The sequence below is a fragment of the Phyllobates terribilis genome, unplaced genomic scaffold, assembly GCF_046119375.1.
Source record: "Phyllobates terribilis strain yellow unplaced genomic scaffold, ASM4611937v1 Scaffold_5__5_contigs__length_657084704, whole genome shotgun sequence".
NCBI classification, from domain to species: Eukaryota; Metazoa; Chordata; class Amphibia; order Anura; family Dendrobatidae; genus Phyllobates; species Phyllobates terribilis.
In genome coordinates, this window is record NW_027362765.1 from 184,890,591 (window position 1) to 184,918,127 (window position 27,537).

The 27,537-nt window shown below is 46.8% G+C and overlaps 1 protein-coding gene across 3 annotated transcripts in view; it reads right to left on the bottom strand.

The window, feature by feature from the left end:
• Positions 1–12,609, bottom strand: part of EZH1 (enhancer of zeste 1 polycomb repressive complex 2 subunit) — an 89,221-nt gene extending 76,612 nt beyond the window's left edge. The window contains exons 1-2 of one of the 3 annotated variants that reach the window (XM_073683596.1): positions 12,414–12,609; positions 2,279–2,341 (exon numbers count right to left, since the gene is read on the bottom strand). In XM_073683596.1, coding sequence (XP_073539697.1) covers positions 2,279–2,322 — 44 coding nt within the window. In that variant the 5' untranslated portion in view covers positions 2,323–2,341; positions 12,414–12,609. Of the gene's footprint in view, positions 1–2,278; positions 2,380–12,413 lie in introns of all 3 variants that reach the window. The other 2 variants (XM_073683597.1, XM_073683595.1) reach the window with 2 other exon arrangements.
• Positions 12,610–27,537: the final 14,928 nt, after the last annotated feature.

Sequence of the window (27,537 nt, forward strand, 5' to 3'; positions counted from 1 at the left end):
TATTAATATCAACCCACAGCTGTTTGTTTAGCCTTTACTGGCTAGACTACAAGGGGACCCCAGAAAAAAAAAATTGAAGTGGGGTCCCCCTATAAAATCTAACCAGAAAAGGCTAAACTAGACAGCACCAGGCTGATATTAATAGCCAGGGAAGGGGACATGGATACTAGCCCCCTCCGCGGCTATTAATATCACCAGCCTCCGCTCTTCCCACTGCCCTGTAGTCGTGGCGAGTGGGGTAATTGGGTTGGGGTTCACGTCAACCTTGTATTGGCGGCCGACATGAAGTCCAGGTTAGTAATGGAGGGCGTCTATAAGACGCCCCCATTACTAACTGCGTAGTAAAGTGGTAGCCACCTTTTCAATAAAAACACGGCCAGAATAAAGTATTTTAATGAAATAAAAAACACACAGTTTTAAAAAAAAAAAATAGTATTATATGCCTCGGTGAAGCCATCGATCTCCTGAAAAAAATGTAAAACAACAAACAACCATATCCCTCACCTGTCCGCCATCAACGACGCAGTCCACGTACTGCCAACGAGTGTCCCACAATGATCCGTGTCACTTCTACAGCAGTGACATCTACAGCAGTGACATCAGTGATTGCTGAAGACAGCACTGTATACTGACAGGGGTGTAAAATCACCCCTGTCAGTATACATAGTTGTGCAGGAGGTCACCGGGGTTCATCAGCTGAAGATCAGCTGATGAGCCCCAGTGAGCTCTCACCGCCATCACCCTGGGAACTTTCTTCTGATGATCGCTGATGTCACCGCAGGTCCTGGCAGCTCAGTACACTGCGGGGAGCGAGCCCACTCCCCGCAGTATACCGCTGGCCGCCGGGAGGAGAGGATCGCCCCCAGGGACCAGGAGGACACCGGGGCCCGGCCGGACAGGCGAGTATAGAGGTTTTTTTATTTTCTTTTTTTAACAGCGTGTGGTGGCCGGCTTGGCTGTGAAGACTACTGCTCCTCCCAGCCACGTCGCTCCTGCTGTTATCAGTGGGACAAAACCTACAAAACCTCTTTTGTAGGTTTTGTTTCTTTTTTGCTAGTGTGAACATGCTCCTATTTCTTGCATGTCTACCATCTTAGACCTCAGTTCACATTGCCTGGTTTTTTGTCTTGTTTGCATTCTGTGCAATTTAAGGGTGTGGCATCCCCTTTGTTGAGCTGACTGGTATATATGTAGCTTACCACGGGCCTGGGTGGTCTGGAGTTGGGACCCGGTCCTATTTGTCTACCCTTTAATATGCATTACTTCAACTTTGATATACAGTAAGGTTTTTAATATAGGCAGTATAGGTACCGTCCCAATTTAGGGTCACCTTGCCGCTGGTGGGACGGCTTGTATACTTTTTTTGATCAAAAATAGTTCACTAAGTACCCTATATTTATTATGCAACTTTGCTTTACATTTATATATAATGATGGTAGGGTATGAGATATATTTTTGTCTTTTGTCTTTTGTAGGTTTTGTTTCTTTTTTGCTAGTGTGAACATGCTCCTATTTCTTGCATGTCTACCATCTTAGACCTCAGTTCACATTGCCTGGTTTGTTATCAGTGGGAGCAGCAGTTGGGATGAGAGGAGTTGTAGTCCTCCTCTCCAACCCGGATACCATCCGAACCGCGTTTCCGCCGCGAATTTGCGGCCATTGACTTTAATTGAAATGCAGCAAATCCACATATACCTGCGGGTTTGCTGCGTTTCAATGGAGCTCACTGGGTGCGAATTCACTGCGGGATCGCGCTAGAAAAGGTCCGGCTGCGTTTTTTAACGCAATGCGAATCTGGAGCGGAAATTTCCGCATCATGTGCACAGCACATCCAGATTAGCATTGCTATGCATGGCAGAGCTATTAACAAGCGTTTTAGCAGCGTTTCATGTACACATAGCCTTAGTATTACAAATTTCCTCTATTATAACACAGCCTTCTTTATGGACTGCACCACTCTCCTGTTCTCAAAAAGACTAAGTGAGCAGACCTGTCTATCAGTCTCCTACAATTGAAAAACAATGCACAGGGAAACTGACATTTTTCAATTGGTGGAGGCTGATGGGCATGTCTAGTCACATGCCCATCGATCAGCAACCATTTTGGGAACAGGAGTTCTGTGCATTCGGTGAGGAAGACCAGACTAAGTGCAGGAGGAGAGCCTGTAATGCTAATATCTTAGTAAGAGCCACAAAATCATGTCCTAAACAAAGTGAACAACCTCTTTAAATGCTCAGCTAGGAAATGCTGCAATGTGGTCATGTATACACATGTGTACCTCGGTAAAGAGCTGGTGGAGTCCTTGAGGGTGACGGATCTCATATTAAACAGCAAGTTCTTCCTAAATGCAATAAAATGTGAAGTTTTTCTAGGAGAATCCTGAAAAAAATGGAGTTATGAAACCAGACAGTGCATAATCAAACACTTTTATCGTTATCGCATATTAGTATATATTAGGACAAGAATCTATCTTCTCTATACAACTACACGAAAGGCACCAATTAGTGCAGAAGGTCAAGTGCAAAAAAATGACATCTGCTTACTGATGACAGTTCCGGCACAGGCTCTCACCCTCCACATACATTCACGTCTGAAAGTGTGGGCACCCTTGAAATTGTAACAGGAAAATGAAGTATTTCTTCCATAAAATTATTGCAATTACACGTTTTGTTATACACATGTTTATTTCCTCTTGTGTGTATTGGAACAATGGAAAAAAAAGGCAAATTGGACATAATTTCACACACAACCCTAAAAATGGGCCGGACATAATTGTTGCCACCCTCAACTTAATATTTGGTTGCACACCCTTTGGAATAACTTCCTATAACCATCAACAAGCTTCTTACACCTCTCAACTGGAATTTTGGACCACTCTTCTTTTGCAAACTGCTCCAGGTCTCTCATATTTGAAGGGTGTCTTCTTCCAACAGCAATTTTAAGATCTCTCCATAGGTGTTCAATGAGATTTAGATCTGGACTCATTGCTGGCCACTTCAGAACTCTCCAGCACTTTGTTTCCATGTATTTCTGGGAGCTTCGAAGTTTGTTTGGGGTCATTGTCCTGCTGGAAGACCCATGACCTAGGACGCAAACCCAGCTTTCTGACCCTGGGCACTACAATGCGATCCCAAACTCACATTTGACTGTTGGTACTGTATTGTTTTCTTTGTAGGCCTCATTCCGCTTTCGGTAAACTGTCGAATTATGTGGCTTACCAAGAAGCTCTATCAGTCCACAAGACTCTTTCCCAGAAGGATTTTGGCTTACTCTTGTACATTTTGGCAAACTGCAGTCTACCTTTGTCTCGGTTTCAGCAGTGGGTCCTCCTGGGTCTCCTGCAAAAGCGCTTTATTTCATTGAAATGTCAACGGATAGTTTGCACTGACACTGATGCACCCTGAGCCTGCAGGCAGGGCTGTGGAGTCAGAATCTGTATAAAATGGACCGACTCCAACTCCTAAAATATATAATAAATTGGGTACAGTAGTTCATTGCAGGATGTGTTGTAAATTTTTTCAGAAGAATTTGGGAAAGTTCTGAAATGTTGTATAAATGTCTGTTCTATTCCTGATCTAAGGATCTAGGCTTTTAGTTGAGATGAATCTGTGCTGCACTTTATGTACATGCTCAATAGTGAGACAGGGCTGTGGAGTCAGAGTTGGAAATCAGGGAAATTATGGAGTCGGATGTTTGGCTTACCAACTCCACAGCCCTGGACTATCATCTGGACTATCCTGCGCTGCAACCTTTCATCAATTTTTCTCTGTCGTCCACATCCAGGAAGATTAGCTACAGTGCCATGAGATTTGCTACAGTCATTATCTTCAGTGCTTCTTGATTATGATGCGCACCGTGGACAAATTAACATCAAGATCTCTGGAGATGGACGTGTAACCAGGTCTGTGGAGTCGGTAAGCCAAACCACCAACTCCGACATTTCCCTGACTTCCGACTCCAACTGCGACTCCACAGCACTGCCTCACTACTGAGCATGTACATAAAGTGCAGCACAGATTCATCTCACTGCCTCACTACTGAGCATGTACATAAAGTGCAGCACAGATTCATCTCACTGCCTCTCTACTGAGAATGTACATAAAGTGCAGCACAGATTCATCTCACTGCCTCACTACTGAGCATGTACATAAAGTGCAGCACAGATTCATCTCACTGCCTCACTACTGAGCATGTACATAAAGTGCAGCACAGATTCATCTCACTGCCTCACTACTGAGCATGTACATAAAGTGCAGCACAGATTCATCTCACTGCCTCACTACTGAGCGTGTACATAACGTGCAGCACAGATTCATCTCACTGCCTCACTATTGAGCGTGTACATAAAGTGCAGCACAGATTCATCTCACTGCCTCACTACTGAGCATGTACATAAAGTGCAGCACAGATTCATCTCACTGCCTCACTACTGAGCGTGTACATAAAGTGCAGCACAGATTCATCTCACTGCCTCACTACTGAGCGTGTACATAAAGTGCAGCACAGATTCATCTCACTGCCTCACTACTGAGCATGTACATAAAGTGCAGCACAGATTCATCTCACTGCCTCACTACTGAGCATGTACATAAAGTGCAGCACAGATTCATCTCACTGCTGAGCATGTACATAAAGTGCAGCACAGATTCATCTCACTGCCTCACTACTGAGCATGTACATAACGTGCAGCACAGATTCATCTCACTGCCTCACTACTGAGCATGTACATAAAGTGCAGCACAGATTCATCTCACTGCCTCACTACTGAGCATGTACATAAAGTGCAGCACAGATTCATCTCACTGCCTCACTACTGAGCGTGTACATAAAGTGCAGCACAGATTCATCTCACTGCCTCACTACTGAGCGTGTACATAAAGTGCAGCACAGATTCATCTCACTGCCTCACTACTGAGCGTGTACATAAAGTGCAGCACAGATTCATCTCACTGCCTCACTACTGAGCATGTACATAACGTGCAGCACAGATTCATCTCACTGCCTCACTACTGAGCATGTACATAAAGTGCAGCACAGATTCATCTCACTGCCTCACTACTGAGCGTGTACATAAAGTGCAGCACAGATTCATCTCACTGCCTCACTACTGAGCGTGTACATAAAGTGCAGCACAGATTCATCTCACTGCCTCACTACTGAGCATGTACATAACGTGCAGCACAGATTCATCTCACTGCCTTACTACTGAGCGTGTACATAAAGTGCAGCACAGATTCATCTCACTGCCTCACTACTGAGCATGTACATAAAGTGCAGCACAGATTCATCTCACTGCCTCACTACTGAGCGTGTACATAAAGTGCAGCACAGATTCATCTCGCTGCCTCACTACTGAGCGTGTACATAAAGTGCAGCACAGATTCATCTCACTGCCTCACTACTGAGCGTGTACATAAAGTGCAGCACAGATTCATCTCACTGCCTCACTACTGAGCGTGTACATAAAGTGCAGCACAGATTCATCTCACTGCCTCACTACTGAGCATGTACATAACGTGCAGCACAGATTCATCTCACTGCCTCACTACTGAGCGTGTACATAAAGTGCAGCACAGATTCATCTCACTGCCTCACTACTGAGCATGTACATAAAGTGCAGCACAGATTCATCTCGCTGCCTCACTACTGAGCGTGTACATAAAGTGCAGCACAGATTCATCTCACTGCCTCACTACTGAGCGTGTACATAAAGTGCAGCACAGATTCATCTCACTGCCTCACTACTGAGCGTGTACATAAAGTGCAGTACAGATTCATCTCACTACCTCAGTACAGAGTGTGTACATAACGTGCAGCACAGATTCATCTCACTGCCTCACTACTGAGCATGTACATAAAGTGCAGCACAGATTCATCTCACTGCCTCACTACTGAGCGTGTACATAAAGTGCAGCACAGATTCATCTCACTGCCTCACTACTGAGCATGTACATAAAGTGCAGCACAGATTCATCTCATGCCTCACTACTGAGCATGTACATAAAGTGCAGCACAGATTCATCTCACTGCCTCACTACTGAGCGTGTACATAAAGTGCAGCACAGATTCATCTCACTGCCTCACTACTGAGCATGTACATAAAGTGCAGCACAGATTCATCTCATGCCTCACTACTGAGCATGTACATAAAGTGCAGCACAGATTCATCTTATGCCTCACTACTGAGCCTGTACATAAAGTGCAGCACAGATTCATCTCACTGCCTCACTACTGAGCATGTACATAAAGTGCAGCACAGATTTATCTCACTACTGAGCGTGTACATAAAGTGCAGCACAGATTCATCTCACTGCCTCACTACTGAGCGTGTACATAAAGTGCAGCACAGATTCATCTCACTACTGAGCGTGTACATAAAGTGCAGCACAGATTCATCTCACTGCCTCACTACTGAGCATGTACATAAAGTGCAGCACAGATTCATGACACTGCCTCACTACTGAGCATGTACATAAAGTGCAGCACAGATTCATCTCAACTAAAAGCCGAAATCCTTAGATCAGGAATAGAACAGACATTTATAGGACATTTCATAACTTTCCCAAATTCTTATGAAAACATTTACAGCACATCCTGCACTGTACTACTGTACCAATTTACTATATAATTTAGGAGTCCGAGTTGGTCCATTTTATACCGACTCAGACTCCACAGCCCTGCGTTGTAACCTTAAGATTATTGATATTGTTCAACAATTTTGGTTCTCAAGTCCTCAGACAGTTCTCTTCTCCTCTTTCTGTTCTCCATGCTTAGTGTGGCACACACAGACACACAATGAAAAAATTTCGTCAACTGTTCCCCTTTTTATCTGGTTTCGGGTGTGATTTTCATATTACCCACACCTGCTACTTGCTAAAGGTGAGTTTGATCGAGCATCACATGCTTGAAACAAAAGTTGTTTACCCACAATTTTAGAAAAGTGCCAACAGTTTTGTCTGGCCGATTTTGGCGGTTTTGTGTGAAATTATGTCCAATTTGCCTCTTTTTGTGTTGCTCCAGTACACACAAGGAAAATAAACATGTATAAATGTGTAATTGCAATAATTGGGAGAAATACTTCATTTTCTGGAACAATTTCAAGGCTGCCAACACTTTCAGCTATGACTGAATGTTGATGACACATAAGGGGCTAGCTGTCTAGCTTTGTTCATTAGCAAAGTCAGCCCCCCCTCAATCTGTAAATAAGCCATAACAAGGATAAGGGCTGGCTTGGCTAATGAACAAAGGCAGAACGCTAGCTCCTACATATACGTCACCGACAAAGTGAGCAGGAGGAAGCTCCCTGCCACCAAAATCTGTGCCACAACTCCACGGCTTAGAGTAGACACTCCGACCAACATGAACCACAAGACAAGAAGAGATATCAGGTGATTCAAAAAGTTTTCCACATTTAATTATATTAGTTTTCCCTAATGTACATTGGAAACCATTTATCGTTTGTTGTTGACTAACTCTTTCCAAATGGGTAAAAAGGATGTGAGTGATCAATCTCTAAGACTTCACTGGTTCAGTATAGACAACCTCTAAATAGAGCACATTTCATTTTGGGGTATAAATTCATTAGATTGGGGGGCATTTTCTGGGTGTAAGGAGTATACAAAGGGGCTGTGCATATGTCCATAAATAATTTGGGTCAAGCATAATTTTTGGCTCAATGGGCCCAAATCATCAAAGTTTTCACAGCAGAATTTTGGCAACAAAGCTTTAAAAAGTCGCAAAACATAAGTGCAACTTGGAACTGTGCCTATTTATGCGACTCTTGGGAGTCTTAACTCCATTTTCTCCTGGCTCCACTGAAATGGGCGGAGCAGGGGTGGGATGGGGGCGTGACCACCGCCGCTAATCAAATTCATGACGAGTGTCGGCATTCGCTACGCCACAAGTCTTACACCAGCAAAGGGTGGACTAAGATTTGTGGCAAGGCGCACACAGAGTTATACGGCACTCGTCCGACGCTCCTGATTCATGAAGATGTAAGCCTCTTCACGAATCAGAAGCATTCGACGTGCAGCGTACATCTCTATCCAGTCCCAGTGAGATTTGTTGGGTATCGAACACCACTCCTTGTCATGAATTCACCCAGCGCTGCCAATCTAATCGGGGTTGAGACAAACTGCCTGAGAATGACAAGTCGCAAAACTTTGCCACAACTCCAAGTTGCGCTTACATTTTGCAACTTTTCAAAGCTTTTACGCCAGAATTCTGATGTGAAAGCTTTGATACATCGGGCGAAAAATGTTGTGTATACTAAAGGCGCGCTGGCTGGTTTGGGAACTGGGAAATGCCAATATCTCGTAACTGTGAGATGTCAATAAGGTCTCTATGAGGCAAAATGGCAGACATTTTGTCAGCATGGTAATAGGAGCTTTCCATTAAAACTGACATGGCAGCAATTGGATTTTACAGCATCATTTATATTTTTAAAAGCTGTTCTGAACACCGAGCACTGAATCTGAGATAAAAAAGTAGTCAGTTTTGGTGGTCAGGGTCAGGCGGTCATATCCATATTAATTACGTATTAAGCATGTTGGAAACTTAATGATATACAGGAGACTGGAACAGGAACATACTAAACAGAATGAAGAAAAGGAATAAATAAGAAGAATGAACATAACTTATTGGTCCAAAAATATACAGCGGTATAATTGGTTTCTTGGGCATTTTAAATAGGGAATATATGTAGATCCTAAGGGAATGAAATATAATATACACCTGTTTATGGAATATGTGTTCACTCCCCTAGTATCTACATATATTCCATGTCTAAGATGCCCAAGAAACCAATTATTATTTTTGGACCAATAAGTTATGTTCATTCTTTTCATTAATTTCTTTTATTCATGCTTGTTAGTACGTGCCTTGGAATATCGCCTAATGTTACCATATTACTACAGTAAATTTATGACTTAAACTTAAACATGAGCCATATATGAGGGAGATGGTGTCATGGAAATTGAGGAGTCATAGTTGGATTCGGAGGTTTGGCTTACCTACTCCATAGCCCTGCTCAGTCATCACTGTACACACACACACACACACACACACACGTGGTCCTCAGTCATCACTGTGTATATATACACACAGAGGTGGTCCTCAGTCATCACTGTATACACACACACACACACAGAGGTGGTCCTCAGTCATCACTGTATACACAACACACAGAGGTGGTCCTCAGTCATCACTGTATATACACACACACACACAGGTGGTCCTCAGTCATCACTGTATATATACACACACACACAGAGGTGGTCCTCAGTCATCACTGTATACACACACACACAGAAGTGGTCCTCAGTCATCACTGTATACACACACACAGAGGTGGTCCTCCGTCATCACTGTATATACACACACACACAGAGGTGGTCCTCAGTCATCACTGTATACACACACAGAGGTGGTCCTCAGTCATCACTGTATACACAGAGGTGGTCCTCAGTCATCACTGTATATACACACAGAGGTGGTCCTCAGTCATCACTGTATACACACACAGAGGTGGTCCTCAGTCATCACTGTATACACAGAGGTGGTCCTCAGTCATCACTGTATATACACACAGAGGTGGTCCTCAGTCATCACTGTATACACAGAGGCGGTCCTCAGTCATCACTGTATACACAGAGGTGGTCCTCAGTCATCACTGTATATATACACACAGAGGTGGTCCTCAGTCATCACTGTATACACAGAGGTGGTCCTCCGTCATCACTGTATACACACACACACAGAGGTGGTCCTCAGTCATCACTGTATACACACACAGAGGTGGTCCTCCGTCATCACTGTATACACACACAGAGGTGGTCCTCCGTCATCACTGTATACACACACACAGAGGTGGTCCTCAGTCATCACTGTATACACAGAGGTGGTCCTCAGTCATCACTGTATATACACACAGAGGTGGTCCTCAGTCATCACTGTATACACACACAGAGGTGGTCCTCAGTCATCACTGTATACACACACACAGAGGTGGTCCTCAGTCATCACTGTATACACACACACAGAGGTGGTCCTCCGTCATCACTGTATACACACACACACAGAGGTGGTCCTCAGTCATCACTGTATATACACACAGAGGTGGTCCTCAGTCATCACTGTATACACACACAGAGGTGGTCCTCAGTCATCACTGTATACACACACAGAGGTGGTCCTCAGTCATCACTGTATACACACACACACAGAGGTGGTCCTCAGTCATCACTGTATACACACACAGAGGTGGTCCTCCGTCATCACTGTATACACACACACAGAGGTGGTCCTCAGTCATCACTGTATACACAGAGGTGGTCCTCAGTCATCACTGTATACACACACAGAGGTGGTCCTCCGTCATCACTGTATACACACACACAGAGGTGGTCCTCAGTCATCACTGTATACACAGAGGTGGTCCTCAGTCATCACTGTATATACACACAGAGGTGGTCCTCAGTCATCACTGTATACACAGAGGTGGTCCTCAGTCATCACTGTATATACACACAGAGGTGGTCCTCAGTCATCACTGTATACACACACAGAGGTGGTCCTCAGTCATCACTGTATACACACACACACAGAGGTGGTCCTCAGTCATCACTGTATACACAGAGGTGGTCCTCAGTCATCACTGTATACACAGAGGTGGTCCTCAGTCATCACTGTATACACAGAGGTGGTCCTCCGTCATCACTGTATACACACACAGAGGTGGTCCTCAGTCATCACTGTATACACACACACACAGAGGTGGTCCTCGGTCATCACTGTATACACAGAGGTGGTCCTCAGTCATCACTGTATACACAGAGGTGGTCCTCAGTCATCACTGTATACACACACAGAGGTGGTCCTCAGTCATCACTGTATACACACACACACAGAGGTGGTCCTCAGTCATCACTGTATACACACACAGAGGTGGTCCTCCGTCATCACTGTATACACACACACAGAGGTGGTCCTCCGTCATCACTGTATACACAGAGGTGGTCCTCCGTCATCACTGTATATACACACAGAGGTGGTCCTCAGTCATCACTGTATACACAGAGGTGGTCCTCCGTCATCACTGTATACACACACACACAGAGGTGGTCCTCAGTCATCACTGTATACACACACAGAGGTGGTCCTCCGTCATCACTGTATACACACACAGAGGTGGTCCTCCGTCATCACTGTATACACACACACAGAGGTGGTCCTCAGTCATCACTGTATACACAGAGGTGGTCCTCAGTCATCACTGTATATACACACAGAGGTGGTCCTCAGTCATCACTGTATACACACACAGAGGTGGTCCTCAGTCATCACTGTATACACACACACACAGAGGTGGTCCTCAGTCATCACTGTATACACACACAGAGGTGGTCCTCCGTCATCACTGTATACACACACAGAGGTGGTCCTCCGTCATCACTGTATACACACACACAGAGGTGGTCCTCAGTCATCACTGTATACACAGAGGTGGTCCTCAGTCATCACTGTATATACACACAGAGGTGGTCCTCAGTCATCACTGTATACACACACAGAGGTGGTCCTCAGTCATCACTGTATACACAGAGGTGGTCCTCAGTCATCACTGTATACACAGAGGTGGTCCTCAGTCATCACTGTATATACACACAGAGGTGGTCCTCAGTCATCACTGTATACACAGAGGTGGTCCTCAGTCATCACTGTATATACACACAGAGGTGGTCCTCAGTCATCACTGTATACACACACAGAGGTGGTCCTCAGTCATCACTGTATACACACACAGAGGTGGTCCTCAGTCATCACTGTATACACACACAGAGGTGGTCCTCAGTCATCACTGTATACACACACAGAGGTGGTCCTCAGTCATCACTGTATACACACACACACACAGAGGTGGTCCTCAGTCATCACTGTATACACACACAGAGGTGGTCCTCAGTCATCACTGTATACACAGAGGTGGTCCTCAGTCATCACTGTATACACAGAGGTGGTCCTCAGTCATCACTATATATACACACAGAGATGGTCCTCAGTCATCACTGTATACACAGAGGTGGTCCTCAGTCATCACTGTATATACACACAGAGATGGTCCTCAGTCATCACTGTATACACAGAGGTGGTCCTCAGTCATCACTGTATATATACACACAGAGGTGGTCCTCAGTCATCACTGTATATATACACACAGAGGTGGTCCTCAGTCATCACTGTATACACAGAGGTGGTCCTCAGTCATCACGGTATATACACACAGAGGTGGTCTGGGCTTTCATGCACAGGGGGAGGGTCCTCCTCCGTCAGGTGTCTGCACATTAGGCGCTCGGTGCGGTCTCCCGTTACTACACGCAGCCGCTCAGTACCGCCTCTTGCTCGGCACAGCTCACCTTCTGTACGGCGTTCAGGCTCTGCTCCTCCTCTGTGTCAGGCTCCCCCAGGCACGGCCGCCATGTTATCTTATTCCTAGCTGCGTGCTTGTCAAGCACTGGACCTCAGTGACAGCAGAAGACATCTTACTGGGGGGACATAGGCTAGGGGAGCATAGAGGGAGGTTAGAGCTGTGTAGCCAATCAGAAAGTCGCCACTAGGAAGTAGGTGGGTCCATGTTAATCAATAGGCGGAGTTAGTAAGATCACAACAACTAGTGTGAGAATCCGGAAGTTTGCGTTCCACGGCCCACGTCAAGGTTTTGCGCAAGAGAATGTGACTGCTGTTTTCTGCTGTGTGCACGATCCTGAGTGGGGCGAGGTGCGGCATGCTGGAGCTGTGTACAGATGGAAATCATGGCTAATAATTTTTTACATATAGAACTAAGTGCAAGTGTGGCCTGTCAGAATTACGCCTCTAGTATCAGGTAGCTTCTCAGGGGTGTACGAAGATGGCCGACCCTAACCGCTTGCTAAGGGTATAGTGGGTGTATAAAAATGGCACTAGGACTAGGTTTCCCAGCATACACTGCATCCGTGGACTTCCTGATACCCCAGATGTGGTTTTATGCGGCTGCCTGAGAATACTCTTTCCTACTTGACAGGGAGAAGTGGGAGACAGCATTGTGTACGAGGAGAGTGGAGCTACAAGTCCCAGCATGCAGGCAGCTCTGTCATCATGCAAGTGGTAGTAGGAAGGGGTTAGTATATAGAGAGGGGCTATAATGTGCTGTTATTTACAGGGTAGGATCGGGCACTACAAGTCCCAGCAACTTTGTCATCAGGCAAATGGAAGTAGGAGGGGATTGTTATACAGAGGCTTAATAATGTGCTGTTATCTATAGGGAGGATCAGGCACTACAAGTCACGAGAATTCTTACTTTTGTCATCATTAGTTGTCATGTAGGGGGGCTTTTGTAGCACCCCGAGGGCTTGGTTGCTACAGGGGTATTGCACCTCAACCAGAGGTGTGATATTCCACTCCCGGGTAAGGATGGAGTATGGACCAGGGCTCAGTTAGCTGCATACACACACTCACCCCATTTCCGGGGGACAGCTCGACGGTGCTCCCAGCTACGGGCACAACTGACCATGTCCCTGGCTGGAGTGGGGAGGGGGACCCAGTGGTGTAGGAGCAGATAGGGGGCGGTTTCTGGAGCATAGGAAGGAGCTCAATGGGTGCAGGTCACCTGAGCTCACACTATCAGAGAAGCAGATAAAAGGTGGGAGCCATCTTAGTCGGGAGCAGTTCAGAGGAGAGTAGTTCAGTCAGTCAGAGCTGACAGGGAGCCGAGGCTCAGCCTGAGCTGAGCTCCACGAGGCAGGCCTAGAGAGAAGGCCGGGGCCAGAGAAGAGACAGAGGAGTGGAAGGGCTCCAGAAACAAGAAGGCAGAAGGGACCCTAAGAGAGCAGAGCGGACAGGCTGTGGAAGGGTACCGGATTCCCAAGTTGGTGGAGGTAAATCATCCCTCAGCCAAGAACCGGAGGTCGTGATCATTTATTGGTGCAACCCCCCCCTCCGCCAAACCTGCTAGGAAGGTGCCATATAGGATAGCGGGAAGCGGAGGCCAACGCTCTCCCGACACAGTCCGCGGTAGCCGGACAGAAGTTTGGTCACTGGTGGGGCACGAGAGGCCAGAGAAAGGACAGAAGGGGGTCCTGTGCCATACTCCTGAATTGCCTGGGGGTTGACCGAGCCCCTCACCTGGTGGACGCAGCACGGCTTGGGCAGTCATTGCTGACAGAAGTGACTTGTATAACAACTCTGAGTAAAAGACCCTGGACTGCATCATTGGACTCTGTGTGATTTCTGCTGCGCCTGCACCATCACCCCCAGCATCCACTTACACTGCCCTGAGGTTACACTCTTCCCGTGGGGAGTTATCCTACCCCTGTGCTGCACACCAACACCAGCCTCAGCGGTCTGCCTCGCAGCGGCGGTTATCTCTGACCGCAATCCACGGGTGGCGTAGTTGGACATTCACAAAACACTGATAAATAGACTGCCACAACATTGGTCTGACCACCCTGAGCCACGGGATCGGGTTGCCACTACTACCCCCATCAGCACCGCACACCAGAAGGACCGGTTCCGGGTACCCCACGGCCCAGAGGGCGAGTCACTTTCACAGGGTAGGAGGTCATGTAGGGGGGCTTTCACAGGGTAGGAGGTCATGTTGGGGTTTTTTCACAGGGTAGGAGGTCATGTTGGGGGGCTTGCACAGGGTAGGAGGTCATATTGGGGGGCTTGCACAGGGTAGGAGGTCATGTTTGGGGCTTGCACAGGGTAGGAAGGAGGTCATGTTGTCTGGGCTTGAACAGAGTAGGAGGTAATATTTGGAGGCTTGCACATTGAAGGGGTCATGTTGGGGGCTTTCACAGGGATTTCTCTGCGCATGCCCTATGATGCTATATTCCCCACGCGTGCACAGTGAAGCTGGTAATCACACAGCCTCACTGCGCAGGCGTTCGGACATGTACAAATGCGCATGCGCCCCACAATAATAGCGTTTGCAGGGAGCAGTATTGAAATACGTGGGCGGCGCCAGCAGTGAGTGAATGTGGTGCTGCCCATGACTGAATGTGAGAATCGCACCCCTATGACTGAATACGAGTAGGTAGGACAAAGTATATCAAAGGTTATAAAATCATTAGTGATGAGCGAGCATGCTCAGTGCTCGCCGAGTTTTTCCGGGGTTGCTCAGCGGGAGCTCGGGTCTCCTCGGTGTTTTGGTGCTCTTTACAGAGCCAATGAACATGCAGGGATTGTCTGCCACTCACTGTAATGCCGTAGCCATGTTGATTGTGGCATTACAGTGATTGACTGGCCGCACAGCGTCATCAGGTCTATATCAGACCTGGCGCTGCCATGCTCGTCGTAGTCACTCCTTAATCAGACAGTGTAAGGAGAGATGCTGCTGAGCTAGGGAGAGATTTGCTTGTTTCTAGTTAGTGTAGGTATATCAAACTATATTAGAGACACATATCCATCTCAACAATCAGTCCTTCTGAGGACTAATCCATCTGCAGAGATATCAGGCAGGCAGTGTATATAGGCAGGCAGGCCGGGTATATAACAGACTGCAGTGCACATAGCACAAGAGGCTCCATTCCAGTTTTGTCTTCTGCTGCTGTTAGATATTTCTAGAAATAGGCCCAGGTCTCAGGGGCCAGGAATAATTTTTTTTTATTCATACTCCCACGACAGCACCACGAGAGAGAGAGGATCCGCCCATCAAGGACAGGAAACCTACAGGTTAAAAAGGGCGGCACCTCTCTCCCGCCTTAGTTTAGGTTTCCTGTCCTTGATGGGAGACCTCTCAGGCTTACCTGCAGGATGAAGATGGTCTCTTGCCCCAGACGGAATCGACATGGTGTCTGGAGCGGTGAAGTTTCCAGCCCTAGTCGATCCTGGACCTCTGGAGACGCCACGGCAGGGCTCATTGGGGCACCTCCGTGTGCGTTGCGGCCGGCGTGACATCCCTTCTTGTAGAGGTAGATAGTCCGCCATGTGCAGAGCTGCAGGCAGGCACCCCTCCCCGCAAGAGATCTGGGCCGCGCCGGCGGGGAACGTGACAGGTGCGGCCCTGTGACGTGTTTCTAGTGCGTCGGAGGCTCCACCGGAAGTGGGCGGAGCTCGCACGCGGCCAGGAAATAAGGGACTGCATGCGAGCATGGTGAGCACGCCGGAGCAGGAGTTTGTTCACCGGATGGGAGGAAAGTCCGGGGGCGTTCCGCCAGTGCTGCTAAACGGCCAGTGATCAGCCCACCTGTGGGGGGAGGGGGAAATTCCTTCCGAAGCCCCACCACACAGGTACCAGGTATGGCCAGTAGAAAAGGGACCTGGCAACATACAGAGGTGCTTCCCAGCCCATTGTTTTTTCCTTGGTAAACATGGGAGATACACAGGAGCAGCTATCACATCAGCAAGAACAACTGCTGCAGGAGCAGCCCTCTGGGGAGCCCTCACAACAGGCTGTGCAAGGACGTTCCCGGTCTGGGTCCAATCGTTCAGCTAGAAAGTTCACCGCAAAAAGCAGGAAGGAAGGTCCGGTTGTTCGGCGTGATCCTCCGCCGGTTAAGATGGATTCTTCTGCTTCTACGGTACCGCACATTCCAAGGGGTAAGTGGAATCTTTGTGAAAGTTCTACTAAATCTTCTTCCTCCTTATCTATCTATAACTTTCTTTCAGAGCAAGAAATGTTCATTTAAAACTAAACATAAGGAATGTGCCCTATGCAGCAATCCGATCCCTAATGCATATATTAAAAAATTTTGCCAACCTTGTATTGATAAGGTAATGACAGAAGAAACCCCCGGGTTTTCCTTAGGTCTAAAGACTTTAATTAAAGAAGAAATATGCAAGGCTTTGCGAGGGAATTCTGAGCCCAGGCATTCTCCTCAGGACCCTCAGCCAGGCTCAGACTCTGATATCTCAGACATTTCTTCCTCTTCCCTCTCTTCCTCTAATAGCGAGTCGAATAGACTGTGTTTTCCTCTGCAGGAGGTTGATGCCTTGGTGAAAGCTGTCCGAACTACCATGGGCATTGTGGACACGAGACCAGAAAAATCTGTAGAGGATGTAATGTTTGGGGGATTAGGTCAGAAAAAGAAAATATGTTTCCCCATGAATACAAAAGTTAAAGATCTTATTGATAGAGAGTGGCAAAAGCCAGACAGGAAGTGCAGCATTCCTCTCTCCTTCAAAAGGAGGTATCCATTTGATGATGCCGCATGTTCCTCTTGGTCAAAAGCACCAAGACTAGATGTTGCCATTGCTAAGGCATCAAAAAAGTCTTCTCTCCCCTTTGACGACATGGGAGCATTAAGAGACCCCCTGGACAGACGAGCCGATACCTTCCTGAAAAGTGCATGGGAGACAACTGCAGGAGCCCTGAAACCAGCAGTGGCAGCCACCTGCACATCCCAAGCCCTGATGGTCTGGCTGGAACAGCTAGACAACCAACTAAAGGAGGGTGTCTCCAGGAAGGAGATTATTTCTTCCCTTCCCCTAGTCCAGGATGCAGCGGCCTTTCTTGCTGATGCGTCTGCGGACTCGGTTAGATTGGCAGCAAAATCATCAGCTCTATCAAATGCTGCTCGGCGAGCCCTATGGCTTAAATGCTGGCCTGGAGATGTACAAACAAAGTCTAAACTTTGTACAATTCCTTGTGAAGGGGAATATCTTTTCGGCCAGACCATGGATGAACTGTTGGCAAAAGCCGGAGATCCTAAGAAGGGATTTCCGTCTGTACCTCTATCCTCTTTTAAGAAATCGTTTCGAAAAAAGAAATTTGTCCGAAGAAGATTTTTCAGAGAACAAGAGAAATTGGAAGAAAGAGGTCGCAAAGGTAGAGGCCTACTCTTTGGTTCTTCCAAAGATGAGCAGAAGCCAGGGGAATCACAATCGGCCCAGGTGGGAGGGAAATTGTCATTATTTTTCCCGGCTTGGGAACGTATTTCACATAGTAATTGAATTTTGAGCCTGATTAGATTTGGTCTTAAATTTCAATTTCAAATTCTTCCTTACAGAAGATTCATGATTATTCCCTCTAGTTCCTCCCCAGAGCGGCAGACTGCCCTCGTATCGGAAATTCAAGACCTAATAAAGAAAAACGTCCTGATTGAGGTTCCGGAAACAGAAGAGGGTCATGGATTCTACTCCCTGCTCTTCCTGGTCCCCAAACCGGATGGGTGTTTCAGGACAATCATAAATTTAAGATCCTTAAATAGCTTTCTTAAAATAGACACCTTTAAAATGGAATCCTTAAAAACGATAAGAAAATTACTTTTTCCCCACTGTTATATGGTAGTTCTGGATCTTAAAGACGCATATTACCATGTTCCCATTCATAAGGATTATCAAAAGTATTTGAGGGTGGCCATTGAAATAAGAGGGGTGGTTAAACACTTCCAGTATACCGCCTTTCCCTTTGGGATAGCTATAGCCCCGAGAGTTTTTACCAAACTAGTGGCAGAGGTTATGGCCCATATAAGAGAAAAAGACATCTTAATAATCCCTTACCTTGATGATTTCCTGATAGTGGGGAACTCCTTTATTCAATGCGAGGCCCACCTTCAGGTAACAATTTCTGTCCTAGAAGGACTAGGTTCGTTTCTAAATCTGGAAAAATCTAGGTTGACTCCACTAAAAGCTCAACAGTTCCTGGGGGTCATTTTAGATTCTGAAAGACAGTTATGCTATTTATCAGAAGAAAAGATTGCAAAAATCCAGGGCTTAGTGAAACATTGTATGGATAGACCCTCTATGTCACTCCTTAAAGCCATGTCATTATTAGGGTCCCTGACGTCAAGTTCTACCGCAGTGCGTTGGTCCCAATTTCACTCAAGTGCACTTCAATGGGATATATTGTATAACGACTCAATCCTAGATGGACATCTGGACCGGGAGTTTACCTTGGCCCCTCGCTCCTTACAATCCCTTCGTTGGTGGTTGGTACACACTAATCCTTCTAGGGGAGTCCCTTGGGAATGTAAACCTACTGCAGTCTTGACTACAGATGCAAGTGCTACAGGTTGGGGAGCTCATTTTGAAGGTAACTTAATTCAGGGGACCTGGTTAGAAAATGAGGTACAGTTTTCCTCAAATGTTAAGGAACTTTTGGCGGTTGATTATGCATTCAATAAGTTCCTTGTATATTTACAGGGCCAGCATGTCCGTATACTCTCGGACAATCAAGTCTCAGTAGCATATATAAATCGTCAAGGGGGAACCCGTTCAAAAGACTTAATGAGAGTAGCAGACAGAATTCTTCAGAATGCAGAAGATCATTGTCTCTCCCTTTCTGCTGTTCATCTAAGAGGAAGAGAAAACGTCACAGCAGATTTTCTCAGCCGTACTTCCATAAAAGAAGGAGAATGGTCCTTGAACCCTCAGATATTTTCCAGGATTGTGGCAATGTGGGGTCTTCCAACAGTGGACTTGTTTGCGACAAAATCCAATCTCAAGGTGGCAGCGTTTTGTTCCTTAAACCCCAGAGAAAGGCCCCTGCCAGTGGACGCCTTCATGGTTCCCTGGGAGTTTCCTTTGGCGTATGCATTCCCTCCCATGGTCCTGCTTCCGTCAGTCATAAGGAAAATCGGGGCAGACTAAGCCAGAATGATCCTCATATGCCCCTTTTGGCCTAAGAGGCCGTGGTTCTCTTGCCTCCAGAGAATGTCCATATCAGACCCCTGGGTTCTTCCGGAGATTCCGGACCTCCTCCGGTTTCCCATCCTCCAGCCTCAAATTTCCATTTAACGGCATGGAATTTAAAAGGGCGTTGTTAACCAGCAAAGTTTTTTCCACAAATGTAGTAAACACTCTCCTATGTAGCAGAAAACCCGTTACTACCCGCATCTACGCTAGGACTTGGAGGAAGTTTCTGTCCTTTTCAAAATTTAAACCCGAGGATGGGCCCCCTATTGGGAAAATACTAGAATTTCTACAGCGGGGTTTAGAACAGGGCCTTACCACTAGTACATTGAAAGTACAAGTTTCGGCCTTAGGAGCTTTGTTTTCTTCCGATATAGCAGCTAATTATTGGGTAGCACGGATTATAAAAGCCTCTTTTAGGTGTAGACCTATTATTAAAACTAAATCCTCTCCCTGGGATTTAAATCTAGTCCTAAATGCCTTGACTAACCCTCCCTTCGAGCCCCTAGATTCAGCCTCCCATAAAATTATTATTCTTAAAACAGCCCCGTTGGTTGCCCTGACTTCAGCCAGAAGAGTAAGTGACATACAGGCTCTTTCTATATCCCCGCCATTTACTCAAATTCTGGATGATAGAATTGTATTAAAGCCTGACCCAGCCTTTCTTCCAAAGGTAGTCTCACGATTCCATAGGACTCAGGAGGTTAATCTTCCAACTTTTAGTTTTCCCCCTAAGAATCAGAAAGAGGAGAAACTACACACATTGGATGTTAGGAGGTGCGTACTTAAATACATGGAGGTTTCACACAGTTTTAGGAAAGATAGTTCCCTATTTATATGCCATCAAGGGGGGTTGGGAAAGGTTGTAAAGCTTCAAAATCTACGATTGCGAGGTGGATTAGAGAGGCCATCACCCTCGCCTACTCTTCGGGGGATAAGGAAGTACCGGAGGGGTTGAGGGCTCACTCCACCAGAGCAGTAGCAACCTCCTGGGCAGAGAAGACGGGGGTTTCCATCGAAGACATATGTAAGGCTGCCACCTGGTCTTCTCCCTCCACCTTCTATAGGCATTATAGATTGGATTTAGGTGACTCTTCTGATCTCACCTTTGGGAGAAGGGTGCTTCAAGCTGTGGTCCCTCCCTAATCTCCTTTCAGTCCTCTGTAATTCTCTCGTGGTGCTGTCATGGGAGTACGAATAAAGCCTTAGTTACTTACCGGTAACGGAATTTTTCGGAGTCCATGGCAGCACCCTTATATTCCCTCCCTACACTGGTGTTTTCGCACTCCCGTAGAGTTATTTTCCGTTTTTGCACCCTCGGGGGAAGTTAGTTAAAGTAATTAGCTTAAAATTAATTTATTTTATTGTAATTAACCTTGGCGGTCCTCTCATGCTCTGTTAACTAAACTGAGGCGGGAGAGAGGTGCCGCCCTTTTTAACCTGTAGGTTTCCTGTCCTTGATGGGCGGATCCTCTCTCTCTCGTGGTGCTGTCATGGGCTCCAAAAAATCCCGTTACCGGTAAGTAACTAAGGCTTTCGATCTTAATCCTCATTATTTGCTTAAAAAGCAATCCAGAGAACACTGTTATTCTGCGCCATTTGCTTGTTGGCACTGCAGAATACAGCCAGGTCCTTTCCATATTACAGCGCTAAAAATCCAGCTATTTAAAACTGTGTTTTCTCCGTCACACGGATCGCATATAATTGCGCTGAAAATACTGCCATTTATGGAATCCATTAAAAATTTGTCTAAGTGTGTCAGTGAAGCAATTGACACCAGTTTGCTGTTCTAAATAGTTACCTACAGGCCAGGTATTTAAAACTGTGGTTTATCCGTCACATGGATCACATATAAGTTCGCTCCAAATTCAGTCATTTGTAGTGAGTGTGGAAGATATTGTCCTCCATTTAAAATGGGCAAGGCACGTGGCAAGGGACGGGGAACTGGATGTGATGGTGATGTTGCATGCCGAGGCCGAGGCCGTGGGCAAGCTGAAATTGTACCACAACAAACACCCGCATCTTCTCGCTCGACGTTCCTGTCCCAATTAATAGGGGGCCGCAGAATACCACTATTGAACCCAGAGCAGTGTGAAAAGGTTATTGGTTGGATAGCAGATAATGCTTCCAGTCACTTAGCCACCACCACCACCTTGTCTTCCACACGGTCAAGTCTCAGTAGCTGTGAGTCTGGACCGCATATTCCTCACCCTGAACCTCCTTCCTCCCACTATGCCGAGTGCCCGGAGACAAATGATCCCACACTTGGACACTCTGAAGAGCTGTTCACTTTTACATTTATAGATTTGGACATCTCGCCCGGTCTACTTAAAGCGGGGCAAGAGGAGATCGCATGTAGCGATGCCCAAATATTTGAGCAGCCATGGTCACACGAAGGCGACGGTGGGAAAGTGTCACAAGAGGTGGACGATGATGAGACACAATTGCAGAAAGTCAGGAGCAGGACCAGCGTGTGGAAATGGAAGACGAGGTGGTGGATGATATAGTAACTGCCCCACCTGACAGGAGGACATGCAGAGTGATGAGAGCAGCACTGAGGGGGAGGGAGGCAGAGCACTCCAACAGGCAGGAAGAAGCAGTGTGTTGGCCGCAGAAAGAAGGCAGGCAACCATTCCCCGTAACCCCAACACGAAGGAAGTTGCCAGTACAACTGTTAGGTCTTCCCGAGTCTGGTTGTTTTTTTAACCCCTTACTTACCGGGGACGTATTAGTACGCATATCTGCGTACCGCCGGTTCAGTGAGGGCTCCGGCGCTAAGCCCTCACTGAACCGAGCACATGTCAGCTGATTCTTACAGCTGACATGTGCCCGCAACAGCCGCGGGTGGAATCGCGATCCACCCGCGGCTGTTAACCAGTTAAATGCTGCTGTCAATCTCCGACAGCAGCATTTAACGCGCGCTTCCGGGTAGCGCGTCATAAGCCCCGCCCACCGGCGACCCCGTCACGTGATCGCGGGTCGCCGATGGGCGTGCATGACAACCCAGGGTCTGCAGCAGACGCCTGTGGTTGTCATGATCTTGTCGCTATGAGCGCCACCTAGTGGTCGGCGCTCATAGCACAGGACCATTTCTGCTGCATGCAGGGGATCTGCTGGTCCCCTGTATGTAGCAGAGGCGATCGGACAGTTGCTGCTTCTAGTCTCCTATGGAGACTATAGAAGCATGCAAAAAGTAAAAAAAAAAAGTTTTTAAAAATATAAAAAAAAATAAAAAAATATAAAAGTATAAATCACCCCCCTTTCGCCCCATTCAAAATAAAATATATAAAAAAAAACCCCACATACACATATTTGGTATCGCCGCGTTCAGAATCGCCCGATCTATCAAAATAAAAAAAGAATTATTCCGATCGGTAAACGGCGTAGCGAGAAAAAAATTCTAAACGCCAGAATTACGTTTTTTGGTCGCCGCAAAATTGCAATAAAATGCAATAACGGGCGATCAAAACATCGGATCTACCCCAAATGTTATCAATAAAAACGTCAGCCTGGCACGCAAAAAATAAGCCATCAACCAGCCCCAGATCACGAAAAATGGAGACGCTACGGGTCTTAGAAAATGGCGCTATTTTTTTATTTTTTTTTTTACCAAATTTTGGAATTTTTTTTCACCACTTAAATATAAAAGAACCTATACATGTTTGGTGTCTATGAACTCGTAATGACCTGTAGAATAAGAAGGGCAGGTCAGTTTTAGCATTCAGTGAACATGGTAAAAAAAAAAAATAAAAAACAACTGGGGTATTGCACTTTTTTTGCAATTTTACCGCACTTGGAATTTTTTTCCTGTTTTCCCGTACAGGATATGATAAAACTAGTAATGGCGTTGAAAAGTACAACTCGTCCCGCAAAAAATAAGCCCTCACATGGCCATATTGACCAAAAAATAAAAACGCTATGGCTCTGGGAACAAGGGGAGCAAAAACGAAAATGCAAAAACGAAAAATGCTCCGGGGCTTAAGGGGTTAAAGACTCTGCCGCTAACCCCAAAAAGGCTATTTGCACCACCTGCCAGGCCAGCATCAGCAGGGGTGACAAAACGACCAGCCTGACCACCACCAGCATGATCAGGCACATGGCAGCAAAGCACCCTACTTTGTGGGCCGAACCCCAGGGTCCAGGAACAGTGTCTGCAGGTGGCACCACTGCTTATTCCTCTGTTGTGCATGCAAGCCAATCTTCTGTCCATGGTGCATCCAAAGATGCCTCCTGCCCTGCACCTGTCATTGCACACTCTCAAGTAGCATCATCAGGAAGCACGTCCTTGTCCCAGCGCAGCAATCAGTTGTCCATACCCCAGTCCTTGGAATGCAAGCGCAAATACACAGCCAACGCCTCACAGGCCACACTATTAAATTCCCACATTTTGCGACTGCTTGCGCTAGAAATGTTGCCTTTTCAGGTCATGGAGACGGAAGCATTCCACAACCTGATGACAGCGGCCGTTCCTCGGTACTCGGTCCTCAGCTGCCACTATTTCTCCTGATGTCCCGTCCCCGCACTACACAAGCACGTGTCCCAAAACATTAGCCATGCCCTCAACAACGCAGTTACTAAGAAAGTCCACCTAACCACGGACACGTGAACAAGTGCTTGTGGGCAGAGACGGTGCATCTGTCTAACGGCACACTGGGATAACATAGTGGAAGCCGGGACCCAGTCGGACCTTGGGACGGAGCACGTCCTCCCAGCGCCAAGGATCGCAGGCCCTAGGTCAATCAGGGTTGCCCCCACAGTCTACGGCTCCTGCACCTCAGCCTCCTCCTCCTCTTCAGCCTCCATCTCTGAAATGACCACATCAGTCACAAGCTGGAAACACTGCCTTGGCCAAGCGGCAACAGGCTGTGGTGAAGCTAATATGCTTAGGTGACAAACCGCACAATGCTGAAGAGTTGTGGACAGCTCTGAAAGAGCAGGCAGATAAGTGGCTCACACCCCTAAACCTACAGCCATGCATGGTCGTGTGTGACAATGGCCGGAACCTGGTGGCGGCTCTGAGGCGAGGCAAACTCACACACATGCCTGGCCCATGTACTTAAACTCGTGGTTCAGCGATTTCTCAAATCCTACCCAGAGCTGCCAGATCTGCTTGTTAAAGTACGCCGCCTGTGTGCCCGTTTTAGAAAGTCAGCTACAGCTTCCACCGCCCTTGCCGTGCTTCAGCAGCGTTTGCGGATTCCGGCTCACAGACTGGTGTGTGATGTCCCCATGTGTTGGAACTCTACACTGCAGATGTTGGGAAGGATTGTGAGCAGAAGAGGGCAGTTGTTGAGTACCAGCATCAACAAGGCAGTCGGTATTCAGTTCAGATTCCACACATAAGAACTCAGGAGCGGACATGGATGTCAGACATGTGTACCATCCTCCAAAACTTTGAGGACTCCACCAAGATGGTGAGCCGTGATGATGCCATAATTAGCATCACCATCCCGCTTCTCTGTCTTCTGAAACCCTCTGCTCACGAAGAGGATGCATTGCAGGCGGAGCACTATGAGATGGAGCAAGGAACCATACAGGGTGATTAGACACAGCCCAGCTTCCTCTCATCCCAACGTGGATTGGTGACGAGGAAGAACAGGAGCTAGTTTCATGTTCTATAGACGGTGCTACATGCACAGCTGTCATACCGTCTGTTCAGTGTGGATGGCTTGAGGAGGAGAGCATGGTCAGTTGTCCTCTTGGTGAGGACATGGAAGTCTTGCCTGTTAGCAGTCTGGCACGCATGGCTGAGTTTATGTTATGCTGCCTTTCCCATGACCCTTGCCTTCTCAAAATTTTGGGTGACAGTCATTACTGGTTTGTGACACTTCTAGACCCACGCTACAAGGAGAACTTTATATCTCTTATTCCTGAGGCGGACATCTCTACAAAAATGAGGCAGTACCAGAAGGCTCTTGTTGCGGAAATATTGAAAAATTACCATCTGAAAACGCTGGTGGCAGAGGTCATAGTTTGTTGAACAACCAAGGACTACAGGCGAGAGAGACACAACTCCAATCCAGCAGAGGCAGGGGAACACTGTCAAAGTTCTGGGAGAATTTTCTTAGCCCCTCCCATTGTTCAAGCCCTGAGGCGCTGGGTACTCTCACAAGAAGTGCAAAGTTTGGGAAGATGCTGAGGGAGTACCTTGCCGACCGTACCAACGTCCTCCGTGATTTCTCTGTGCCTTATAATTATTGGGTATTCAAGGTGGATACGTGGAATGAACTGGCTCTCTACGCCTTGGAGGACCTGGCCAGCCCTGCCGCCAGCGTTTTATCAGAGCAGGCTTTTAGTGCCGCTGGTGGAATTATAACTGATGAGCGCATCCGCCTGTCAACTAAAAATGAACAAGGGCTGGACTGGGCCAGACTTCTCAACACCACCGAATGATAGCAGCTTAACATAAACTCAAATCCAATGTCTTTTTTTGGGAGGTGTATTCCCATGCACCTCTTCACACCCACACTTGGGTATAGGCTTCCTGATTTTGGCTATTTGCTCTTGTCCTCCTCCTTCTCCTCATCCTCCACCACCATATCACCAGGGTGACCGTGGTCCGTGATGCAACACCCACACAATTTTTTTAAAGGGTGTTTATGATGCCCGTAAAAAAAAAATTATACAGTATGTTCATGTATACCCCCCAGGGGTAAATGTTTGTCAGCCCATACACTTAGTGCATGGGCATTACAAGTATAGGAGACCCGCTCCTTTCTAATGGGAACATTTTTTTATGAGGCCCTCTAAATCTCTTCCAAGGGGCATTGGCGTGCCTCCCAATTTTTGGCAGCCCTTGTATTCACTGCATAGGCCAACACTATTGGAGACCCTCTCCTTTCTAATGGGAATTTGTCGTTACTGTGGCCCTGCTCTATGTGTCTTTAAATTCTTAGTGGGATTTTTCCTAAATTTGGTCAGCCGTTGGACTCACTGCATACCCTATAACTGTATAGCAGACTCTCTCCTTTCTAATGGGAATTTGTCATTACTGTGGCCCTTCTCTATGTGTCTTTAAATTCTTAGTGGAGTTTTTCCCAAATTTTGGCAGGCCTTGCTGTCACAGCATGGGCATTACCACTATAGGAGACCCTCTCCTTTATAATGGGAACATTTATTTTACTGAATTTTTGGCAGCCCTTGCAGTCACTGCATATGCAATAACAGTTTAGGAGACCCACTCGTTAATAATGGTAACAACAAAGCATAGCCGGCTGATGGCTCTCTAACAATAGTGAGGTCCGACTGCTGGCCTTTTAAGAATAGTAAGGGCCGCCTGATGGCTCTATAAAAATAGGCTTTGTGACTTTCAGAGTCCCTCCATCATAAATGAAACAGGATGTGTCTGATGATGTGTCACACACCACATTGCAGGATTAGGTTGTAAAATGTTAAAATGACATTTCCTGGTGAATGCATTTGTCATAAAAACAAAAAACAAACAAACAGTAGGATCTTTATTTAGTATAAAAACAGAGTCGCCAATGTAACCTCAATGTAATCACATTGTTAAGCTCCTGCACCTCCTCCTCCATCTCCAAAATGACCACATCAGTCACAAGCTGAAAGCACTGCAGCACTGCGTTGGCCAAGCGGCAACAGGCTGTGCTGAAGATAACAAGCTTAATGCTTAGGTGACAAACCGCCTAGCGCAGCAGAGTTGTTGAAAGCTGTTAAACAGCAGCCTAATCTGTGGCTCTCACCGCTGAACATACGGCCAGGCATGGTCGTGTGTGACAATGGGCGGAACCTGGTGACGGAGAATTGACAGCCGGAGTAGATACGGTTTCCCTCTATGGCAGTCCTTTCGCCGAGCTAAAGAATATGGCTGTGGTGAAATACAACTCCTACTGAGAAGCTGTTTCAGATTGAAAAACATTGGGCCCACCAGAGGATTTGATTCTGAGGGCTCACCTTTCTCCCCCGCTC